The following is a 21959-nucleotide window of genomic DNA, read 5'->3' on the forward strand; positions in this document are numbered from 1 at the left end:
TACCCATCTAATTATACAAAATAAATACAGAGAAAAGAGAAAGAGAGAGAGAGAGAGAGTGAGAGAGGGAGGGAGGAAGAGAGAATATTATCACACACATTTAATGCAGCTAAAAGGGACAGATTTTTCACATATATTTTGCGCATTTAAAAATAAAATAAATGTTGGAGCATCGCGGAGAGTGGAGAGAGAGAGAGAGAGATGACGAATGAAAGCGTTAATAAAACCATTGCAGTTAAAACGCAGAGATTAAAAAACAGTGCAGAGTACACATTATAAAAAATATAGGAGTTCCCAACTTTTCATATTAAAATTTTTATAGTGACCGCGGGGAGCCGGAAATTTTATTTCTGAAAATCATATAAGAACAAAATTATCTTCGTTAAAAAATTTCTTTATATTTATAACGTTGACATTTCTTGGCAAGTCGGATAAAAAAACTTGACGAGGTCGGATCTCGCTCGCGAGGAGCCGATAGATCGGGAACCCCTGTGGTGCAGAAGATTATACTAACTGGAATTGCAGGAAATGCCTTTAAAAAACGAACCTGCAGCTACTCGCCGCGTTGACACGCGGACAAGTGGGATAGTGACAACAGGATTTTAATGAAACACCGACGTCACCGACGGCCCTGTTCTTCGTTAGCTGCGCTATTTTACACTTTCTGTACTTGGGATGAAATAGGCGCGCAATTAGACGTGGGAGAGAAAAGGAGAAAAGATAAAAAGTGCACATACATCTATACAAAGGACGGGCCTCGAGTCGCGCGAGCGGTACTGAGCGGTACGGTCTCGCTCTCTCGCGCGGAAGCGAGTTGCACGCTTGCGAGCCTGTACTGGCTTTACAGCCGCCGGGCGTTGATCGTCGATACCGACAGCGATAATCGACACACTGCGTAATCGTCATCAGGGGGGCCGATCCCTGGCGGCCACGACGAGCGTAACCGTCGCTGCTCGCCCGCTCGCCGCCGTCGCTTGACAGAACCAGACAGAACCGAGGAAGATGGCCGATATGACGGAGTCGCCGCCTCTGTTCGACACCAACGAGACGAAATTGGACGACCTGGAGGACAACGACGAGGATATCTTCGCGTCCGCGCTGCAGGTATCATCAGCGACCAGCGATTAATCTTTTACGAGCAGGAGCAAAAAAAAATTTATATATATTGTAATCCCGACGAGCTCCTGTTCCGCGATGCTGCGAGAATGATCTGCATTCGTTCGTAGTTGCGCGTAGTTGCGCGAGATTCGATATTAACGCTTTACAAAAAAATATATAATAAAAATTGACGGGTTTGCGAGCAAATTGAGCATATTCGCGTTCGTTTTGCAGGAACAGAATCAACTGGAGGATGCGTCGCCTTACAACGGAGTGTCCAAGGTCCAGGCGGAATTGCCAAAGCTGTCCCTGCGAGACATGCCGGAGGAGAATTCGTTCTCCTCGATGTCCAGCCCGGCTCCGGGTCCCCTGAGTCCTCCGCTAGGACCGATGAACACGGATATCGGGGATCTTCACGATGTTCCTATCAACGACAACGCGGATCGTCTGTCCACAAACATTATTCATTCTCGATCTTTAGAAGAGGTACGTATTAGATTGCGTAAAATGTACAATTGTAGCTTTACATTGTGCTATTTATTATTTGCTGTATTTGCGCAGGTCCCGGCAGATACGTCTGAAGTTTTCCTGAAGATTACTGTTACCTCGCCTCAGAAGATAGGTGACGGAATGGGTGCCTATGTCGCGTACAAAGTCGAGACGAGAACGAATATGCTTATTTTTAAGAAAAGGAACTTTAGCGTGATTCGGCGTTTCAGCGATTTTCTAGGTCTTCACGATAAATTGACGGAGAAGTATCTCAGGAATGGCAGGATAATTCCACCGGCCCCAGAAAAAAGTGTAATTGGTAGGAATGTGAAATTTATTTTTGTTCAGTTTATTCGCGGTTGTAGAAAAGTCATCGAGAAACGTGGATTATGTTAACAGGAACTACGAAGATTAAAATGTCCGGGGACAAGAGTCAGGAACAAAATTCGAGTTCCACTGAATTTCTCGAGCGACGTAGAGCAGCCCTCGAGAGGTATTTGAACAGAACAGCTGCACATCCAGTTCTGAGTATTGATCCTGATTTCAGAGAATTTTTAGAAGCTGGTAAATGATAATTATTAACAAGTTACATGCCACTTTTAATAAATTATTAAATCCTTTTTCGACTAATATCAATAATAATTTTGTTTCCAGATGTAGAATTGCCCAAGGCCACTAATACGTCTGCATTGAGTGGTAAAGGAGTAATGCGGCTTTTCAACAAAGTCGGGGAAACGGTTAATAAAATAACATACAAAATGGACGAGAGCGATATGGTGAGATTCTTTCAATGTAAACATATTTCTTCTTGCATGTATTTCCTATGAAGTATCGTGAAACAATTTTTTGTTGCTTGCAATAGGAGGGTAAGGTACGTCCATTTGAAATCATCGTGTGGAGATTCGTTATTTATCACGTATTTTTTTAAATTTAAGTCCACAAGGCTATCAATCAAATTATCATTAATTCTTATCGCACAATATAATATCGTAAAAATATATATTACAATAATTTATATCAGTACAGTAAAAAAACAATGATATATACCAATTGTCATGCATGATTATTTGTTACTTGAAGAGAAATGAAGTGAATAAGAATCTGTATTCTTTTGCAGTGGTTTGAAGAGAAAACATCGCAGATAGATTCCCTTGATATTCAGTTACGCGCTTTGCATTCCGCGGTCGATTCCTTAACGAATCAAAGAAGGGAATTGGCAAACTGCACTGGTGCTACGGCGAAGTCGATTGCCGTTCTTGGTCACGGCGAGCCGGGAGCGTCTCTTGGCAGAGCTTTGGCACAACTGGCCGAAACTCTGGAGAAGGTGGAAGTGATCAGGAAGACGCAAAGCAACAGCGATCTCTATCAATTTGCAGAAATGTTGAGGGATTACGTCGCGCTTATTGGTGCAATTAAAGTTGGTGTTTACCATTTACGATTGCATTTGTGTTTTTGATGTTTTTACATTTTTTTTCTACATACAACGTTGCTTTACAGGATGTTTTTCACGAGAGAGTGAAAGTCTTTCAAAATTGGCAACACGCCCAGTTGATGTTGAATAAGAAACGAGAACAGAAGGCGCGACTCGAGCAATCAGGCCGAACGGACAAGACGAGTCAAGCAGCTACCGAGGTCATAGAATGGGAGGCGAAGGTGGATAGAGGCCAGGAAGAATTTGACAATATCTCGAAGATGATAAAGGAGGAGGTCGAACGCTTCGAATTAGTTAGGGTGCAGGATTTCAAGAAGCAGCTGATTGAATACCTGGAGTCGATGCTGCAACATCAGAATCAACTCGTTAAGTACTGGGAGAGTTTCTTACCGGAGGCACGAGCGGTGGCGTAAAACATTCCGTTGAAAGCGAAAGGAAGCGATTATTACGATAATAAGGCCGATACCTACCGTATAACACGAAAGAAGAAACTTCTGTGATGTTCGTCGGGACAAGTTACTCGTTCAGTATCAACGATTGCGGCGTATCTTATCAAGAGAATTCTTGGGCTTCGTCAAGAGAGAAGCTCTTCCTCTGTTCCTGCTTTGTTTCAGTTTGCATATGAAATGAAATAAAGCAGGAACAGAGGAAGAGCAAACGTGCGATTCGGGGGTATGCCAGTTCACTGGAAGTGTAAGAAGAGAATTACATCCTAATTAGACGAACGTAACTAGAAGTCTCAAATTTTTATTACATTTCAATTATTGTCAATATATAATATATTCATTCTTTATGATTACTTTATATCCATATTATATATACATTATACGTAATATGAAATATTATACAATTTGTTAAAGAATGTTACTAAATAATAAAGATCAAGCATGGTTATATAAATGTTTGCATTCCACACGTTTAGTAGGATAAGATACAAATGTATTTACAAACCTGAAAAATTAGAAACTCTTACGTTTGATAAAACAACTTTGCGACGAGTGGGACGAGTACGTTTAAATTTTGGAAGAGGAAGGGGAAACATTTAAGCGTAAAGTTTAAAAATTGCAGCTAAGAGGCTAATTCATCATTTTATTGGGACGCAATTGAAAAAAAAAAGGAGAAGGTAACGCAACAGGTGCGCATTTTCGGAGAGGGAAAGAGGAAGAAATAAAAGAATGCGTAACTAAAATGAACAGACTTTGTCTTTGTAGTTGCCTTATATATTCTGCAATTACAATTAAATAATTGAAGAAGAAAAATAAACGATTCAAAAGATAGATCTTTTCTTTGTAATTGGACTGTTACATTTTTAACACTCAAAATAAAATAGATATATTCGATGTATATATTTACCTCGTAAAGTGCAGAAAGTACAACAGTGTAGCACAGTGTAGCCACAAAGAACAGTGGAACAGACATCTAAAAAGCAGATAACCTCAACGGTGTGTTTTTGCGTCTTACGGACCGCATACAAAGATAATTTATCGATAATGACGAAAAATCGAGCAGTGTAATATGTTTTTTACGATGTCGTCCAACAAGGACTCCCAAATGCAGGCGTACAAAGACGATCCGCGAGTTCCCTGCCAGTACGGTGTTAAGTGCTATCAAAAAAATTCGCAGCATCAGAGCAAATATAAGCACCCGCCAAAAAAGGAAACGGTAACGTGTAATCTTCAACTGATGAAAAACGTAACAAACTTGCGGTTGATATGCTAAGATTAATTAATATATTAACATATGATTTAACTTGCTCGGTGAATAATTTACAATAAACCCGTTTATAGTTGATTAATATGTTAACATTTGATTCACTTTTATTTGGTAATTAACTTATAATAAATAATACCTGTACTGTGTGTTTTAGGCTACGGTCAACGTGATGCTACAAATGCTTTGGAGCGTTCTTCTTCTCCTTCTTTCTTCATTGAAAGAAAAGAGAAGAGGAATGCTTCGAAGCATTTGTAGCATCACGTTGACCGTAGCCTTATTAACTTGGATAGAATTGTTAGTTTTGATTGTACATATGGAAGAAATGATTAGGGAAACAACGAATTATATAGTTCGAAATTTTGCTTTAAACAATTTTGTCAGTTAAATTCAATCGCCGATTAAGTTGATCGGAATCGCTCGAATGCACAGTCGTTACTTATCTCTTTTCGATTTTACAGGTAGAAAAAAAAACTGAGAAGGCGACTGGAGAGAAGAGAAAAAATCCTTTTAAAGATAACGGAAAAGCGCATTCAAAAAGTCCAGAAAGAAAATTGCAGAAGACACAGGAACCTTATGAAAGAAATTTACATAATCTTTCCCCAAGTCCAGAGAGAACTGATGTCGTTAGAGATAACAACGAGAATGATAAGGACATTTCTAGTGATAAAGTAGAAGCGTCGACTGAGAGAGAGAAAATATCGTTGAATCGATATAATTCACATAATTCAACCGAACATAACGTATCTGAGAATAAATCTGAGGTTGAAAGAATTATTATGGATCTATTTCTGGTCGAGATGCCAGACGATTTTTTTAAATTCTACGAGTTTTGTAAAAGTATATCAAAAGATAATCCTCTTTCGGCTTGTAAGTCTGTTCGCTTGAAACTTGTGGGTCCGTACGACGTGCTGGATGGTAAGATAAAGATATCCTCAAGTGAGAACGATAAGGAAAAATACTTGACACACTGGAGATATTATTATGACCCTCCGGAATTTCAGGTACACAAAATAAACCAATATCTACAAATGACATTGCATTAATAAGTATTCTAGAAATGTAGATTCAGCATAAGAATTATATCCACAGACTATTGTGAAATGCGATGATAAGGAAGGGTTACATTTTGGTTACTGGCGAGATGATGCCGCTGAAAAACCAGTGTTTGTAGCGACGAATCGAGCAAACGTGAATGGCGTGTTTGAACCTGTCGCAGAAAATATATTCGGTGCTATCGAGTAAGTAGAATATGAAAATTTTAGAAAGTTAATATAGATCTGCGTCTACAGGTTTATATCAGTCTTTTATATTATTCCTTTATTGTCTATATTATTTAAATTACAGCGGTTATTTGCAAAACAAAGTGAAGTCAGCCAATCCCTTCGAGAAGACCAGCATAACGCGTTTGCATTCGCAATTGAAGAATTTTGCCAAACAGCACGATATAACACTGGAGAAAAATACTGCAGACATGCGAGCGAGAGAGAGACGGGTTGTAGCACGAACCTTTCACAGAGCAGGCATCGTAGTTCCTTATGATAAAAAGACTCAATTGGGTTACAGAGATTTGGCAGCGACAGACAGTAAGTACGATTAAATGCATTAATGTAGTGTTCCATGCGCTTAAATTTAATGTTTAAATAAGTGTTTTTCTCTATAATATTTAGGAAGGATATTTTTATATGATAAATTGTACTGTTCGATTGCTTCGTGTTTTTAAAAACGAAAAGAAGTATAGAGTCGTGTATTGTGAGGTTGCACCACATACCAGATAACTAATGTATTCAATTATACATACGGCAAAAAGTATTTCAAATCATTATTTTCTAATTTAACTTCATTTTCAAATCATTCACGATTATTATTACATAAATTTCGTGCCGTTATAGACATATGCAATGTAAATAAGTATCTCCCTGGTTTATATAGGTGATCTGCAAAAGATATTGAATCAGATAGAGGAAGCTGGTACTCCGGAAGAGAGAAAAACGCCGATCGCGAAGCTGGACGAGATCGTAAGGTTGGCGACGATAGCCGCGGACGAATGCGACTTCGGTACTTGCTTAGAGCTGGGACACGATCTCTTCTCGAACGGCAGCATTCACGTACAAACTAGAGCTCTGCAAATGCTGTCTATCGCTTACACTCATTTAAAAAGGCCACATCTGTTGAAAATATTCGAAGCACATTTGAAAAACAGGAAGAAGGGTTGTGACTTGGGTGTGATTTAAAAAAATATATTTAAAGACGACTTTCATATATATTATTTTATTAAATCTTGATTGCATAACGGTCTTTTTATGGAATCTGTCTGATACCTTATTGCGAACAAATTACTGCATTTTGTATGTATATGTTATATGTGTGTGTGTGTGAATTATTATTTAATATTATTCAATACTTTGATTCAATGTCAAATTTTTTGAAATGGTATTTATAAAGTGATAATTAGTGATAATATGAACAGTAGGATCAGTACAGGTGTTGTAATATTTTCCAGTGACAAAGTAAAGATAAAGAATAAAGGAAAATGATAAATACGATGAAAGATATATCTCAATGCAGATAAACATGAATTTTTCATATTAAAATAAAAAATATCTCTGAATATAATTCACCTAATTCAATCGAGCATAATACAATTGAGAACCCAGACAGCTAAATCTGTCGAATACAAATTTCATCAAGTCTACGACAAATTTTGTTGGGAAAGATTACAGATTTGATGCTGGATTTGTTATGTCTAGTGCATTTGTTATGTCATCAGCAAAATATCAACAGAGACGGACACAGATTTCGTTATCTGGATACTTCTGGTCGAAATGTCTTCTTATACAAATTTTGTAAAAGTATATATTTTGAATTCTCTTTTATTCGAATTTATGTTGCGCTTACATACACTCACGGATAGAAAAATTGTAGTAAAACTCCTTTTCGGAGTATGCTGAAAAGATCATTTTATTAGGAATAAATAGCCGCAGTCTTTGTGTTTACAAGTGCACACTATAAAAATCAGTTCCCAGATAAAATTGTAATTAAATCTATCCCGAATCAATAGCCTCTGTTTAACTTATATTTCGAAGAAAAAATATCCGATATAAGTCATGCGTGCATATAGATAAGAGGTAAGAGTATGAGAGGCCATCGAATTCTCACAGGCTTTCCCCTTCTTTCGAAAGAAAGAAGAAGCGAATATACCGACATGAATCATACGCGTGTGCAGCAGATAATAAGAGGTGAGGTGCCGGTGCCATCAAAGCAATCCGCAGGCTACATTTAGCTTGTTTCAAGAATTCAAGTAGTGTGCCGACGAATAATCTTCGATTCCACCTGATATTAGGTATTTTCGATACAGGTAACAAAGCAATAGGTAAGGAAGTTTTTCATAAACTTTATATACCCGAATGGCTAAATCTGTCAAAAACAGATCTATAATAAAGTGCTATAAATTTTGTCAATAAAAATACACCAAATCTGCTAGCAGAATTATTATAATGCATTATAGTAGATGGATGGCAGAAACCGAGTAAATCTGTCATTTCGTAATCATTTAAACGAACGTAATCATTTACGTTCCACTTAAATAAAATTTAATGAAATGACGAATTTCGCTTAGTTTCTGCCGAGGTCAATTTCAACGTGTTTATCGATAATAAAATGTTTACTGATGAAGCGTGGGATTAATATCCAAAAACTGACTATCATCGTGAAAATATCCTCTATGTCGGATAAACAACAAAATACGATGAATCGATTAACTTGATAGATATTACCAGGTATCCATCAAGGATAACATTTCACTCGACATCGCCAGTCGTAGTGGATCAAATAATAATTGTTTGTTATACAACAATTTGTACAAGGCCTTGTGCCAGTTATTATTAGATGTTAAAGGAAAAAGATGTTGTTTTTCATTTTTTTACCGTTGACTTATTTTATATCATTTTATTTTATCTTATTAAATTATTTCAATTTATTGATTTATTACTATTTATTATTGAGTAATATAATGTTTTGCTTCAACACACACATACACACGTTTTTTTACCATTTGAATGCGAAAATGGAAGAAATGTATGTATGAAATAAAATTTAGGTGATAACTTTATGTTAAACTAAAATAAAGAATATACTAATATAGAGAGAGTTTTATCAGTATTGAAATGAAACAATAAGTTACCTTGTTATTTCCCTCCCATGTTGATGTGAAAAATTATTTATTATAATTCATAAATAATTTAAAGATTATTGAATTTGTACTTCAATTCAACAGCATAAGAGAATTATAAATATTTATTATTATATCAATTTGACTTTTTATAGATTGGTAAGTGAATAAATTCATATTAATTTTCTTTAAATAAGGAACGTTAGAATAATATTTTTTTAATATTTTAAAATACTTTCGGAAAATTTTCAGACAAATCATTAATGCTGTATGTTCTGAAACAATCGTATATAAAATTAGTAGCTATTTACTTGAATTTCTTTAATACAATTTTGGCTTACTTAACTTAATTAAATTTGAATTTAAACTAATTTTAATATCTAGTTTAGATATTTATCGAGACAAATATTTCTTGAGATTATTACAAATTTTTCACATTAATTGTACTTTATAATGTTGAATCTCATTTTATAATATCAAATCAAATAATTTAATTAATTTAATATATAATGCTTAATGGGAGAAATGTAAAAATAATTCAGTAAAATGTACAAAAATACAAGTAAAAATAATTCAATCTCTGTAAACAAACTGTTTATGTCAGTACCTTTATATACGAATATTATTAAAGTGCAACTGAGACGATGCTCGAAATAGAACGAATAGCGAACGAACAGCGAACAGCCAAAAATACTTTACGCTTCAGCTTAGTCGTCGATGTCCAGTCGTTCCGGTTAACAGCGGTGTTTCGATGAAAGTGTTTTATTTTATTTGAAAAATATCAGATATATACCCGTGCACTGTCCTTTCTGGTAAATTATCTTTGACATATCGCAAACCGTTCATGATCAGCAATGAATTGTTCTGTTTAGAATTGTGGAATTCAAATGTTAATATTAGAAACATTTCATTAACACAGTCATTAGCTCTGATAATTCATGACATACATGTTGAAAGTTATTATTTAATATTATTATACTAGAGGGAGAGAATATTATTATATTAAGAATCTAGCGCGTGACATTCTATTCGCTTGAATAGAGAACGTAATGTGAACAAAAGAAAAGTATCAATCGTCTGTTTTTTTTTTAAAGTCAACCGTCTTTCCCTGCTGTCTTTTTCCATTCTCTTCGTGATTCGGAATTACCACGTTGAATTGACCGTTACAATAAAAATTACAATTTTCATCACTCTTGTAGAAAAAAGGAGAAAGAGCGATGTCGAAAGTAGAGGAATCAGATCTCACAGCCGGCGGAGACGCGCCCCCAGTTGAAGCGATAAAGCCCGATTGCGCTGACAATACAGTCGCAATTATCGCGGTGAAAAGCACCGATGTAACGCCGGAAGATGCAGCCGCATCCGCGGGAGAAGTTGCAAAAGAGGTATTAAACGCGCAGGCTGAAACCGAGCGTTCGACAGAAGCAACAAACGACGCGAACATACCTGTCGGAGAAGAAGTCGCCAATCCAGATCTACCCATTGCAGAGACTATTAATATAGTCACAGAGATCATTCGTGCGCCTGCGGAGGACGTGGATGTGATGCCAGCCGAGGCGCAAGAGACTTCCACTGAAGAATCTATCAGTTCTGCGATCGTTCTTCAAAGCGAAGAGACGTCACCGTCAAAATCTGCTAATGAAGAAAAGGTGAAAGCAAAAGCAATAAATAACTGACAAATTTCGCTATTTATTATTATTATTATTATCTCTAGGCCGATACGTCAAAGCAGAATGCAAAGGGTAACAATGCGGCGTGCATATCCAAATTGGAGGCGGAAGTGCGGGTGAGAAAATCCTCCGAGAACGCGGACTGTCCTGAAAGAACCGAATCACCTCAGCTTGATAATGAAGTTGAATCTCCAGTAAAAAATCAGTTTTTCTTGCGGGGTCGTTTTTGTCATATCTCTTTCCACATAATTAACGCTGAAACATATATAATGTATATTGATGATATCTTGAATTTAATTCTAATTATTATATTTCAAGTGTTATTGATTTTTAAAAAATCCTACTACTCTTTCTACAATAAATTAAATAGTTGACTTTGCGAGCGGAATCTTGCCATCCCTCATACACCTTATATGTTATTAACATTCGTGCAAAGTCTAACAATCCTTATATGACCGACAGAAAAGAACAATGGAGTGCGACAGTTACCGGAAGAAGTTGGAAGACACGGAGACGAAGCTGGCCGCCTTGCAAACATCCTACGACGCGATAATAAATCACGGCGGCGACGAGGATATTCCTCTGCAACAATCGGTGGAACAATTACGCGGACAGCTGGTACAGACGGCACTGATGTACGAGGAACGTAATCGCGTGGTCGCGAATCAGGAGAACCAGATCAACGCCCTGAACAATCAGGTGACCTCGTTGAAGGAGGTGGTATCGATCACGCGGGATCTATTGCAGATCCGTAACATGGAGGTGAAACAGCTGCAAGTGAGCTGATGATATATTTTATTCCCTTTTTATTTCTACATATGCGAGTTACGATTAATGAAAAAGATACCCCCAACAGGCTCTTGCTTGAAGAAAAGATTTCGCATTCATCATTTCTTTCATTTATATCTCTTCTCGAGCTCTCTTCTGGCTTTTAGAATAAGAAGGAATTCGTGAAGAAACTTCGGGATTAATTTCGAGAATTAGAACCATCCATATATAGATTGAATTCCGATCGAATTGATTCCTGTCAATTCACCTGCTTTCTTCAGCATTCTAAAGTCTTTTACTATAAATTATCATTGATGGTGTGCATCATTAGTGTTAGGATTACTGTACGTTTAAACTAACATGTGATTGCAGGCTGAAGTTGATAATATGGAAAAGAAGATTTCCGAGGAACGCGATCGACATAACACGATGATTAGCAAGATGGACGCGGCGATGCGGCTCAACGCCGATCTTAAGAAAGAATATGAAACCCAGTTATCTCTATTTCAAAGTCTTCGTGAGAAATACGGCGAGAAAATCACTCTATTGACCAAGGAGAAGCAAGCCCTCGAAACGGCCGCCTCTGCACCTGAATGAAGATAACTTTCGCATGCCCTTAATATCATTAATAGATGTATTTGGCGAATTCTTTTTTATTTGTCTATTATTCAATGTGCATTAATAAAAACTATATTTTCTTCGTTGTCATATTTGGGTTTTATTCCAGTAATGTAATCATAATCAATTTCGCCAGTATTCCAAGAACCAATACTTAAAAAAAAAAAAAAAACGCTAGATTTGCCATTCTGGCAATTTGTGCGATGGATGCACGATATTGGAAATGCTACATCAACACGCAAAACGTAGACCGCACACAAAGTCGTACACTGCTGAATATTTACAATCGTCCTAACTAAATAACGGTCTAGGGACAAATTGAAATAAAAATTAAAGTTGACGAAATTAACTCGTAAAATTAATTTTCAAGAATTAAAATTTCAAAGCTAAACTATTAGAGCAACAATTTTCTGTTTTTCGATATTATACTTAATTCCCAGTCTTAATTACACTTCTGTGGAGGACAAATTCGAAATTAAAAGTATAAATAAGATCGAGCAAAAAAAAAGGTAGTCTATCTACTTCGACCATTTCATTCATTTTCTGTTAAATAAATAAATATTTACAATTACCGTATATATCGTATGCTTTACGTCACTGTCGAGTCAAAAGGGTAAATGGCACTACGCAATATGTTGCAGATGATACGGAGAAATGATTTAGCAACGAAATAAATGTAATAAAACGGCGTTATCGATTAATAACAGTGAAAAAAAATCTTATCACCGACGTTATAAAAAGCAGCTCGAAGAACTTACTCCTCATAATTTGTGTCTAAAGTGACCATCGACGAGTGAAGTCACGAAATAAGAAAGTATTATCGCTGGAAGAAAACAGGTGAATTAATTATCATTCACTTTATAAAGTTATAAATTTTTTTTCATGATAACAGATATTGTTCAGGAAGAACAATTTTTTTGAAAATTCATAGAACTCTTGTGTCAGGATCACTTCATTCTTGTTATATTAACACAATTTTATCTTTAAGCTCGTGGAAAACTGATTTGTAACTATAATATTCGACTTTTATTTTTAGTACATATTTAATATTACAACGGTAAAACGTCACTTTTTATAATTATATGTGATACGATTTTGCAGAAATAGAAAGAAAGATGAAGACGTTGACAATATGCTTACTTATGTTTTGCATTGTGGCAGTATCCTCGAAACCGTGGATATGTGGATATCATCCGCTATCAAGGGTCAGTTTATACATAAATTAATTCCAAAACTATTAATTAATAATTGCTGCAATTGAAATAAAAATGTGTTGGCTTCAACATGAAGAAATAAAAGTAATAAATTTGTTAAGTATTTAAGTAAAGAAAAGATATATCTTTTTTTAATGTAATAAAATGTACACGTGACAGACATACTGAGTAGGAAATATCTGTTTTAGGGGTATATAAGGTGTATTCATTCAAACGTAAGTATCCCACGATAGATCGGTCAGTTCAAAATACATAAGACGCATGTAAAAGAAATTGGCAATAATTTAATCGTATATTATTGTTATTATTCGATTTGCAAACTCCTCTATGTATAAAGTTAATTATAAATTAAATTGAACTCTCATGTGTACTTAAAGCAACCGCGCTGGGACCGGATTGACATAACGAATGATAGCCAAGGCGAAGTAAAAAAAGAAGTAGAAGAAGAAGTCAAAGATTATATCATGCCACCGGAAATTGAACTTACACCAATACACAAATTAACGGATAACCGTGATAGAATCCCGATAGTAATCCCGATACAAAGACGCGTGGTGAGTTTTAAGACGTATAAACTTATTATTTATAATTTTCTAATTCGTGTCATGTGTCAACCAGATAATAAGCTATTAACGTATTTAACCTTTTGATGATTTATAAAACAATAATTGCCATCTTCAGTTTCTCGGTAGAGTTTCGAAATACTTTGTTTATTTTCACATTCAGCTGCGGGTTATTGGAATGGAACTATTTGATCTTTCTCTCCCGAGATTTCTAACGAAATTAGAAACTCTACATACATAAGATTTAAACAAACAGCCTACATCTTGTATAATTATATTAGAAACTAAATATTAGTTTTATTAGAATATAACACACAGAAGAAATAGGATAATATATATACATAAGATACTAATTCAATGTCGAAAAAAATATTGTAGAATATTTCTCTCCAATAATCTTACATCGTATTGTAAATAGTGGAAAAAAGCAAGCAATACGGTTTTGTATTACACACTGTGTGAAAATTTGTTGTTTTCTAGTTGTATTCTAGTCGTACTGCTAACGAGGGGAGCGAAGAGATTAAAGAAACCAAGGACAGCATGGTAGTTTTGTGATAGTTACTGGAAAACAAATTCTCATCTACAGGTTGAGAGGTATCAGCACGTTGTACTTTAGCATACTTTAGTTAGAAAAATATAATATATGTACTTTATTGACATAAAGCTAAATCAACCAGTTTGTGAGAAAAAATAAATATTTTAACTTGGATGACTAAAAGTAAGAAAATTTTTATAATTGATTAGGCGTATATATTGTTAAGAAATTGTATATCGAATTTAGTGAACAATTAGTAAGATTTTTTTAGAACCCTGTAACCAATTTTCTGTAACTCTAATGTTAATTAATAATAAATAATAAATAAATCTTAAAATAAAATAACACATTCAATTATTTTATTATACTATGTGAAGTAAGTACGTAGCGAAAAGGGGTCCCGGTATATGTTTCCGTGGTGTAGTGGTTATCACATCCGCCTAACACGCGGAAGGTCCCCGGTTCGATCCCGGGCGGAAACATTTTTTTTTTTTTTTAATCCTTCGAAAAACTGTTGTTTATTATCTAATAATGTAATTACTATAATAATATAATTAGTACAATTATTATATAATATAAATTAAAGATTTATCAAAGTATAACTTTTAATTGTTAATATTTTCAACTGTACTGTAACTTTGTGATTTGAAATGACTATCAAAGAAGTAATTACAATTAAAATAGTGAAATTAGTGAAAGAGAAAGAAAGGATGATTTTGGTATGGAAAAAAATCAAATAAAATTCAAAAATTAAATATAATATTGATCAATAAGAACTATAGATAGTTTATATAAAATATTGAAAGATATGATTCATTTATAATTATTTATTTATTTATAAGTCATGTAAAGACAACGCTGTTGATTCGTACCTCATGATCATTATTTATTTGCGTTTATGCCAGAGTTACAACAACAGGCGCTTCATCGTCCGCCTCTTCGAGCAAATTCGAAAAGTCCCACAGAAACTTCGCGGTTAGTCGGCCCTGCAAACGCTTCGCGTACGATTTCAATCGACCGTCCACCTCGGAATTCGACTCGATGTTCCCGAATAACTTGCATAGACTGTGATACACGAAATTATTACTCGCCACGATGTCGCACAGCACTTCTTCCGGCACATACGACAATTCCACTTCCAGGGCTTGCAGAAATTCCATATAGATAGAACGGTACTGTGGAATCGCGTTGTCCGCGCCACAAATCAATGATACAAGTTTCTTCCATTGCTCAAAAGCGTCCAAGCTCTGACCAGCTAGAAAACAGACGAACGTCAGCTGCATCTCCCCGATGATCTCAACGGGTCTAAAAATTTGCAAACAATTACTTTTAGATATTCACACGAAACCCGCTTTTTTCACGAATCACAACTTTCCGCCTTTAGGCCTTAAAGCTAAGTTTCAATTCCGGACTTACTCTCGTAATTTTTTCAGAGTGGTGTCCAAGACGTAACTGGTGTCGAGAGAATGCCGCGTTATCTCGCTCGGAGTCGCGTCATCGGGATAATGCTTATCCGGCATTTCCGTGAGCCTGAGTTCTGTACCAGGCCTCGGTTTCAGATCCGGCAGCAATTCCTCCTCCTTGTCTTCCTCCGTGAGCCTACTGGATCTCTTTCGTTTGCTCTTAGATTCTCTGCCACGTGGTCTCGAAGCGTCGCTGCAGTGCTCCAATTCCAAAGCAGATCGCACGTAACTGAAATACAATGTTCCAACAGCTACACATTCAGTTTCAATTTTAGGTAGACAAGATTTCGCATCTTACTTACCCGCATAGTGGCGAGCATCTCGTCACGAGAGACGCTGTGATCCCGTTTGTTAATTTCGCCCATGGTTTTGATATCTCGTACGGATACGGTCCTAAATACCTGTCCAACTCTTTTATGTTATCTCTCAACCTCTGAACTGTCTCCTCAGGTACAGCTGTTTAAAGATTTCATGTAATACGTTAATATGGGATCTCGCGCTATTACCAATAATCCTGATTGCTTACGTTCCGAGCTGAAATCTTCCTCCTTGTTATCCCATCTCTTTACTAAGAATTCACCTTTCTGGAAATCATGGAAGAAGCCAACTCTAGGCGCCAACTCGCCAAATTCGTTCACCGCACTATAAAAAATAAATACTGGATCATTCGGCGAATTTAAACAGTCTCTGTATACTCAAGTATTTGTATAGTTTGACAATTGTGACGTAAGGATTTGGAATTGCGCTAGCACGTGTGTATTACCTGTAATGTACAAAGTGAATCCCAGGTGGAATCATCTTGATCCCTTTAAAATTCTGTCCTACATTCCAGGACTTTATATCAATACCGATGTCGGTGCCCCGCGGTACGTCTAGCAAAACCAGCGTGGCACCTTGTGTCAATAGAGCTTGTGCAACATTTTGATCCACTTCCATTTTGCGTCACTACGTTTGTTACAAACGTACTTGTACGCTCAATATAAATTATCCGAGCAAACACTGCGTCGTTGACATAACAATAGGATTTATAAATGATAGACTCGTTATCGCAAAGGACCTAACCTTTAAAATCACTGTACGAGCATAATTTTGGGTCTCGAGATAAAAATATCAATCTGTATTACAGACAAACGTTTAATATATTGTGCTGGGTCTTACAATAAAACGTAGCAACCGTTTGTCACGTCTATATTATAAATTAATTCGCGTATGTCATTCGAGAAGCAGGATTTATTGACAGAAATTTATTTCTCGCGAGCAGCAATATCTGCGCCCTGCGGTGACTGTGGTCACGCTTCGAACTTCTTCGACGCAATTTTCTGGTACATTTAAAACGTTGTAGAACACCAACGCGTTTTATCGAATCTCTTATGTTTATTTGTATTAATGCAGATGAACTTTAATATCGGCTTAAGTTACTTTTTATCTTATCTTTCAACTTATTTTTATTAATTTCTTTCAGTTCTAAGCATTAGAAAAAAAATAAAAAGAGATATTAAAGTTAATCCACATCGGTAGAAATAATGGACATTAACGAATTATTTATCGCGAAGGTATTATAATCTCTTAGTAAAATGTTTTTCGAGATTTTTAGCTTATATTTTATCTGCGCTCATTAGCCGTCGTGTAATTTCCACGGCTGTGGCGATCAAATTGCGAAATACTGATACAGGCATATCCGGCAAGGGAAAATCGTCGCAGGGCACCCAAACTCGCGTACCGTCGTCCGAAATCTTCAAACATGCCGGCTGTGAAAACACTATTCCACTCGGAATACCGAAACTGCCTGTAATGAAGACATCATGGTTGAAGATTTTACCTTCTAATCGTCCCAAATGAATATTTCTAAAGAATGGAGAGCGTGCGTTAAAGAGAGCTCTTCATTGCTTCATAATGATCTTAATTTTTCTAAAAAATGTGCATTCAAGTTTAAAAATAAAATTTAAAAATGAATTCTTCAACTACGCAAATCTTATTTCCATCCCAACTTTTTTAAAAGTTTAAAATACACATTGTTTACCATCGGACGAGATTCCTAGAGCTATGATTTCATCGCCGACGCTTTCCTTGTACCATAATTTTAATAGATCACATATGGCCCTGCATTTTCGCAAATTTTCTTTTTGTGGATTAGCTTGGTGTTGAGTAGTGACCTAAGATATATCTGATTGTAAAGTTCAGATCTTTTTTTTAGATATTTTAATAAAAAATAAACGAGAATATATAACGCAAAATATACATGGGCACAATGTCAAGAACTTTTAGTTATACCCTACGCCGTAGATAATCCTCGTATAGATTTTTATTATCCTTGAAAGAAAAAAACCATTTTAATTCGGCTTGCTCGACCCCTAGCAACTTCGAAGTCACGCTCTCCTTCGCTTCTAAAGTATCGCCATTCCGCAGACTATATGCATTACACTTCTGTACCATATGGCACACATCTACAAACTGACTGATGCCTATAATTCACAGTATTGTTCAATGTATATCGCATGTTTCCATATTTGTCTCAACAGATCAAAAGGTATAGTCGGATACTGCACCCAGAAATCCCCATACCGGGGGACAGCCGAAATCCCGCCGGTCCGTGCCCAGAGACTCCGTGATATCACCTATCACCTCTAATCCATATTGAGCGCTAACAACAACGATACTCGTTTCGGGTAGCTTTGCTACGAGATTCCGCAGGATGGTAGCGCAGAGGCACGTCGCACCCGTAGAGCAGAATACGATCTTAATGTGACATGAGGCGTACTCATTAATTTGCTTTGACAATGTTTTCATACGGTCGTAATTCCTCTGATACCAAGTATCGTGTTCCTCACACTCTTCCCTTAAAATATTTTACTTCATAACGTTATCAAAGAATGAAGCGTTTATCTTATTTCTAAATCTCGAAATAATGCTTATTTTTAGAATAAGCACTAGTTTATTATAAGCCTTTTTTATTCATACCTTGTTATATCCTCGAGAAATATTAATATATCACAGTCGCGTAATCCATTTGATATATCTTGTATGATCGTTATTGCATTTAAACTTTCATCGACATTCTTTATATCATTCGTTATCCTTTCAAGCTTAGACAAATTTTCTGGCTCATCGTATAAACTAAAAACAATTCCGCGTGACAAATGTAACTCCTTTACTGTCATTAACTGAGGAATTAGGTCTAGGCATAGCGATCTATCGGCGCCTACAATAGTCACACGACGATATTCGTCCTCTGTCTCTAAACGGCCAATTTTCCGTTCTACTTCGTGTGCCTGCATAACGAGAGTACAAGAATATAAGATGGAATTGTTAACCGTGCCTTTTTCACCAATTTGCTTACGCGCAGCAGATCCGTTTTTAATAATTCCAATTCCTCTCTCGTAAGGTCAAAACGTATATTGTAATATTCAAGCAAGAGTCCGCGAAACTTGTCGACATCACCTATGTAAGTGACTTTGGTACCGCTTATTCCGCATTGTTTCCATATCAAAGGAGGTTTCGCGTGTTCCCAGCCGTGCAATTTGCAAATTGCACGAATCCAAGCCTAAAAATGATTAGAGTTTAAAGATAATATAATAATGTCAATAAGAGATCAAATTATAAAGATGTTTCTGTGTGTACCTCCCATTCTGTTGCATCTTTACAAATTTTTTTGAAGTGAAAATTCGGCAATGACCTGGAAAGATTCATAGCGATGAAGCAGGCGTAGTGAAATGATAAATTATCCATAGTTCCTGCTATCACGATAAAACATTTGTCTGACATTTTTACAGTCAAAAACTGACATACATTATTTCGTGTAAATGACGTATTCATATGAATATTGTTTTATATGTAAAAACTAAAACAAAAAATCACTTAAAAATAAAATGATTTATTCATATATAAAATTTACAATGTAATTTATTTTAAGATATATTAATAAGAATAAAAGAACACTTATAGTAATTAAAATGACTGCGAGCTCATTACATAAAGACTCAAAAAGCACCTAAATTATGTTATCTTTGTTATACATATAAATATCGTGATGTAAACTACACATTCGTCAAATCTTTTTTTTATTGATTTAATGTAACTTAATGAGTACTTAATTATTATAGTGTGTTCTAACGATATAAATACAAAAATACATATCAATTGCAGAAAATAAATTATTATAATACTAGTTGGGTCTTGAATATCCACTCTTACAAAAAAGCAATTATGAAATTATAAAATTAAAATAATTCTTGTTACAGTTATATCACTACAGATTTTCGTTGTCAGATATATCAAACACTTCGGCTAAGTCGGGAGAGAGAAGCTCTTCAATGGGAGATTTATCGACAACAAGTTTCGGAATATCTAGCAAGAGCACGTTTTCTGAATCTAGAAAAAATCAAATTGATAAGCAAACATATATTATAAATATTACATAACATTAAGCTTTCATACCTGACGCAAGCACATTTTTTTCGCAAGGCTTTATGTTTTCTTTCTCCTTAGAGAGCAAATCTTTAAATTCTTTTTCTACAGCCTCAATGTATCCGTAATCTGTACGAAAAATTAAATTGTAAGTGTTTCAAATCTTAATAGCGCAATTAAATTATGAATTGTCTATTTCTCTATCAAATAAGGATAATTGTTTACCAAAATCATGTTGGGGGTCACACCAATGCGCCAGTGTTTCCGATTTGGGGGTTCTTCTAATATTCTTCTTAAGGAGCAATGGTTTCTTAAAAACACCATCGTTTAATTGCTTTTTTGTAGATTTATTAGTAGCTTCTTTCAGCACGAACTCTTTAAGCTTGGGTGACTGTGCAAATAGTTTCTATAAAGATAAATATTACAAGTAATTTGCAGCAGATAGACTAAATATCTTTAGCTTCCTTCTAAAAATCTTTTTTTAAGACTTAAAAGAAAATTCTATTTTAATTGCTTAATGTATATTATGTTTATATATACTGAAAATACATTTATACGACAAAAGTAAGTTTTACTACCTTTGCTGGCGTTTGCTTTCCAGGAGATATTGGAAGTCCGTGATAATCTACTTGCGTTACTTTCAACTTTGAACAATCCTGTTCTTTATCATGCATACTTTTCTTGGTCGAAGATATGCTCGATATATTCATATCAGAGGTAGATCTTATTGAAAGCCCCTTTGGTTTTGTACCTCCCATCGTCTTTAAGGAATTCAATCTAATCTCGTGAGACGTTTTGGATCGTTCCATGGGCTTTATCTGACCTATAAACAAGTTGATACATTACACACATTTTCCAACTTTGTTTTCTATCCAATATAGGTTGCGTTCGCTTTGGACGCTTTCGTGCTGAAAGCATCACTCCATCCTTTTTTAACATGTAATGAGCAATAAAGATAGACTGACGCTTTCAGCACGAAAGCGCCCAAAGCAAACGCAGCCATAACGTTTCTCATATATTACAGTAAAACATCATTCTTATTCAAAATAATATAATTGTTCAGTTTAGAACGTTCCAAAATAAAAATGTCCCACACAGAGGTACGATATATATTTTATGAAAAACTAACCGTAAAAACACATTTTGCTTACCTTCGTCAGGCTCGGCGAGTCCGCCTAACAAATTGAATATGCTGGACATTTTGCGACTGTATTAATATTTTGAATCAGTGATCGAAGCCTTCACTTTCAGTTATTTCCCCGCAATCTTTCAATCTCTAATTGGCACGTAGACACGGAGTAACCTCACCGGTTCGCTCGACATTTGAAAACAAAAGCAACCGTTTACGTTTACCTCCGCACGCGCATTAGCAACCGTATGATTTCGCGCTGCGTTCACCGGAAGAACAGATGGTCATGAGCCTAAAAAAAAGAAGATAAACAGCCATCTTGAACACCATCTATCGCAGAGATCAACTACGAGTGGCGCCATTTTAGAATCATCTATTCTACAATAGCGTGATAATTTAGTTGTAAAATCGGTTTATTTTGCAATTTACCAAAGAGAAATTTGAAATATACGTATATTAAATATTATCAAAATTGAAGATTATATTTTGAAGATGACAAGAATAATTTTTAAGTGAAGAGAAAAATGAATAAAGCGCAATGTATCTGCTAAATTTGAAATATTAAGGAATTATTCACTAGCGATACCGAATAGTTGTAAAATTAATTTATTTTGCAATTTATAAAAAAGAAAGATTTAAATATATATACAATACAAAAAAATCAAAGATATTTTGAAGATGCTTGAGTAAAATAATTT

The 21959-nt window shown here is 35.5% G+C and overlaps 7 protein-coding genes and 1 non-coding gene across 15 annotated transcripts in view; 4 read left to right on the forward strand and 4 right to left on the reverse strand.

The window, feature by feature from the left end:
• Positions 1–684, reverse strand: part of LOC112467975 (phospholipid phosphatase 1-like) — a 31705-nt gene extending 31021 nt beyond the window's left edge. The window contains exon 1 of the mRNA XM_025036943.1: positions 548–684. The gene's annotated coding sequence lies outside the window, so the exon portion shown is untranslated. The remainder of the gene's footprint in view (positions 1–547) is intronic.
• A 173-nt stretch (positions 685–857) lies between these two features.
• Positions 858–3845, forward strand: LOC112467974 (sorting nexin-2). Of its 2 annotated transcripts, XM_025036941.1 has the most exons (8): positions 858–1104; positions 1333–1584; positions 1660–1906; positions 1987–2151; positions 2242–2363; positions 2450–2458; positions 2705–3004; positions 3085–3845. In XM_025036941.1, exons 1-8 carry the CDS (start codon positions 1003–1005, stop codon positions 3430–3432), a joined length of 1545 nt encoding a protein of 514 aa, XP_024892709.1. In that variant the 5' UTR covers positions 858–1002; the 3' UTR covers positions 3433–3845. The 2 variants fall into 2 exon arrangements, with proteins under 2 accessions (XP_024892709.1, XP_024892710.1); XM_025036942.1 differs by lacking the exon at positions 2450–2458 and having other exon boundaries at positions 1003–1104; positions 3085–3432.
• Positions 3846–4402: 557 nt separating this feature from the next.
• Positions 4403–7426, forward strand: LOC112467976 (histone PARylation factor 1). 2 transcript variants are annotated; one of them, XM_025036947.1, is made up of 5 exons: positions 4403–4711; positions 5191–5733; positions 5822–5970; positions 6077–6315; positions 6662–7426. In XM_025036947.1, exons 1-5 carry the CDS (start codon positions 4535–4537, stop codon positions 6961–6963), a joined length of 1410 nt encoding a protein of 469 aa, XP_024892715.1. In that variant the 5' UTR covers positions 4403–4534; the 3' UTR covers positions 6964–7426. The 2 variants fall into 2 exon arrangements, with proteins under 2 accessions (XP_024892715.1, XP_024892716.1); XM_025036948.1 differs by having other exon boundaries at positions 4405–4681.
• A 575-nt stretch (positions 7427–8001) lies between these two features.
• Positions 8002–14443, forward strand: LOC112467978 (golgin-84-like). Of its 5 annotated transcripts, none has more exons than XM_025036953.1 (9): positions 8002–8087; positions 10100–10546; positions 10612–10761; positions 11030–11344; positions 11708–12790; positions 13055–13158; positions 13356–13382; positions 13545–13721; positions 14211–14439. In XM_025036953.1, the coding sequence occupies exons 2-5, from the start codon at positions 10118–10120 to the stop codon at positions 11930–11932; spliced, it is 1119 nt and encodes a 372-aa protein (XP_024892721.1). In that variant the 5' UTR covers positions 8002–8087; positions 10100–10117; the 3' UTR covers positions 11933–12790; positions 13055–13158; positions 13356–13382; positions 13545–13721; positions 14211–14439. The 5 variants fall into 5 exon arrangements, with proteins under 5 accessions (XP_024892721.1, XP_024892720.1, XP_024892722.1 ...); XM_025036952.1 differs by having other exon boundaries at positions 8017–8102; XM_025036954.1 differs by lacking the exon at positions 8002–8087 and adding an exon at positions 9601–9712 and having other exon boundaries at positions 10107–10546; positions 14211–14443.
• On the reverse strand, positions 10763–16984 carry LOC112467977 (protein AAR2 homolog). 2 transcript variants are annotated; one of them, XM_025036950.1, is made up of 6 exons: positions 16492–16984; positions 16255–16370; positions 16031–16184; positions 15682–15957; positions 15138–15570; positions 10763–10822 (listed from the first exon to the last, which is right to left on the reverse strand). In XM_025036950.1, the coding sequence occupies exons 1-5, from the start codon at positions 16662–16664 to the stop codon at positions 15162–15164; spliced, it is 1128 nt and encodes a 375-aa protein (XP_024892718.1). In that variant the 5' UTR covers positions 16665–16984; the 3' UTR covers positions 10763–10822; positions 15138–15161. The 2 variants fall into 2 exon arrangements, with proteins under 2 accessions (XP_024892718.1, XP_024892717.1); XM_025036949.1 differs by lacking the exon at positions 10763–10822 and having other exon boundaries at positions 15131–15570.
• Positions 14675–14747, forward strand: Trnav-aac. The gene has a single exon. It is a non-coding gene; the product is annotated as a tRNA-Val (tRNA).
• A 339-nt stretch (positions 16985–17323) lies between the features above and the next one.
• Positions 17324–19490, reverse strand: LOC112467972 (putative malate dehydrogenase 1B). The gene is made up of 7 exons (XM_025036939.1): positions 19347–19490; positions 19054–19269; positions 18687–18997; positions 18275–18564; positions 18000–18190; positions 17749–17881; positions 17324–17514 (listed from the first exon to the last, which is right to left on the reverse strand). Exons 1-7 carry the CDS (start codon positions 19488–19490, stop codon positions 17324–17326), a joined length of 1476 nt encoding a protein of 491 aa, XP_024892707.1.
• A 161-nt stretch (positions 19491–19651) lies between these two features.
• Positions 19652–21510, reverse strand: LOC112467983. Its single transcript, XM_025036963.1, has 5 exons — positions 21284–21510; positions 20711–20955; positions 20358–20538; positions 20163–20261; positions 19652–20096 (listed from the first exon to the last, which is right to left on the reverse strand). Exons 1-5 carry the CDS (start codon positions 21330–21332, stop codon positions 19975–19977), a joined length of 696 nt encoding a protein of 231 aa, XP_024892731.1. The 5' UTR covers positions 21333–21510; the 3' UTR covers positions 19652–19974.
• Between the last annotated feature and the right edge of the window lie 449 nt (positions 21511–21959).

The sequence above is a fragment of the Temnothorax curvispinosus genome, unplaced genomic scaffold (genome assembly GCF_003070985.1).
Source record: "Temnothorax curvispinosus isolate PA1 unplaced genomic scaffold, ASM307098v1 QBEX01017949.1, whole genome shotgun sequence".
Lineage (NCBI taxonomy): Eukaryota > Metazoa > Arthropoda > Insecta > Hymenoptera > Formicidae > Temnothorax > Temnothorax curvispinosus.

Coding starts and splice junctions, on each gene's coding strand:
- LOC112467976 (XM_025036947.1), top strand. CDS start 4,535: ATGTTTTTTACGATGTCGTCCAACAAGGACTCCCAAATGCAGGCGTAC. Junction 4,712..5,190: donor ATCTTCAACTGATGAAAAAC/GTAACAAACTTG, acceptor TCGATTTTACAG/GTAGAAAAAAAAACTGAGAA. Junction 5,734..5,821: donor ATGACCCTCCGGAATTTCAG/GTACACAAAATA, acceptor TTATATCCACAG/ACTATTGTGAAATGCGATGA.
- LOC112467974 (XM_025036941.1), top strand. CDS start 1,003: ATGGCCGATATGACGGAGTCGCCGCCTCTGTTCGACACCAACGAGACG. Junction 1,907..1,986: donor CCCAGAAAAAAGTGTAATTG/GTAGGAATGTGA, acceptor TTATGTTAACAG/GAACTACGAAGATTAAAATG. Junction 3,005..3,084: donor CGCTTATTGGTGCAATTAAA/GTTGGTGTTTAC, acceptor GTTGCTTTACAG/GATGTTTTTCACGAGAGAGT.
- LOC112467983 (XM_025036963.1), bottom strand. CDS start 21,332: ATGTCCAGCATATTCAATTTGTTAGGCGGACTCGCCGAGCCTGACGAA. Junction 20,956..21,283: donor ACTCGCCGAGCCTGACGAAG/GTAAGCAAAATG, acceptor ACTTGTTTATAG/GTCAGATAAAGCCCATGGAA. Junction 20,262..20,357: donor TGACCCCCAACATGATTTTG/GTAAACAATTAT, acceptor TTTTTCGTACAG/ATTACGGATACATTGAGGCT.
- LOC112467972 (XM_025036939.1), bottom strand. CDS start 19,490: ATGTCAGACAAATGTTTTATCGTGATAGCAGGAACTATGGATAATTTA. Junction 17,882..17,999: donor AGGATTATCTACGGCGTAGG/GTATAACTAAAA, acceptor GATATATCTTAG/GTCACTACTCAACACCAAGC. Junction 17,515..17,748: donor TCTAGGAATCTCGTCCGATG/GTAAACAATGTG, acceptor TCTTCATTACAG/GCAGTTTCGGTATTCCGAGT.
- LOC112467977 (XM_025036950.1), bottom strand. CDS start 16,664: ATGGAAGTGGATCAAAATGTTGCACAAGCTCTATTGACACAAGGTGCC. Junction 16,371..16,491: donor ATTCACTTTGTACATTACAG/GTAATACACACG, acceptor TATTTTTTATAG/TGCGGTGAACGAATTTGGCG. Junction 15,571..15,681: donor ACTCTGAAAAAATTACGAGA/GTAAGTCCGGAA, acceptor GCAAATTTTTAG/ACCCGTTGAGATCATCGGGG.
- LOC112467978 (XM_025036953.1), top strand. CDS start 10,118: ATGTCGAAAGTAGAGGAATCAGATCTCACAGCCGGCGGAGACGCGCCC. Junction 10,547..10,611: donor AATCTGCTAATGAAGAAAAG/GTGAAAGCAAAA, acceptor TATTATCTCTAG/GCCGATACGTCAAAGCAGAA. Junction 11,345..11,707: donor TGGAGGTGAAACAGCTGCAA/GTGAGCTGATGA, acceptor ATGTGATTGCAG/GCTGAAGTTGATAATATGGA.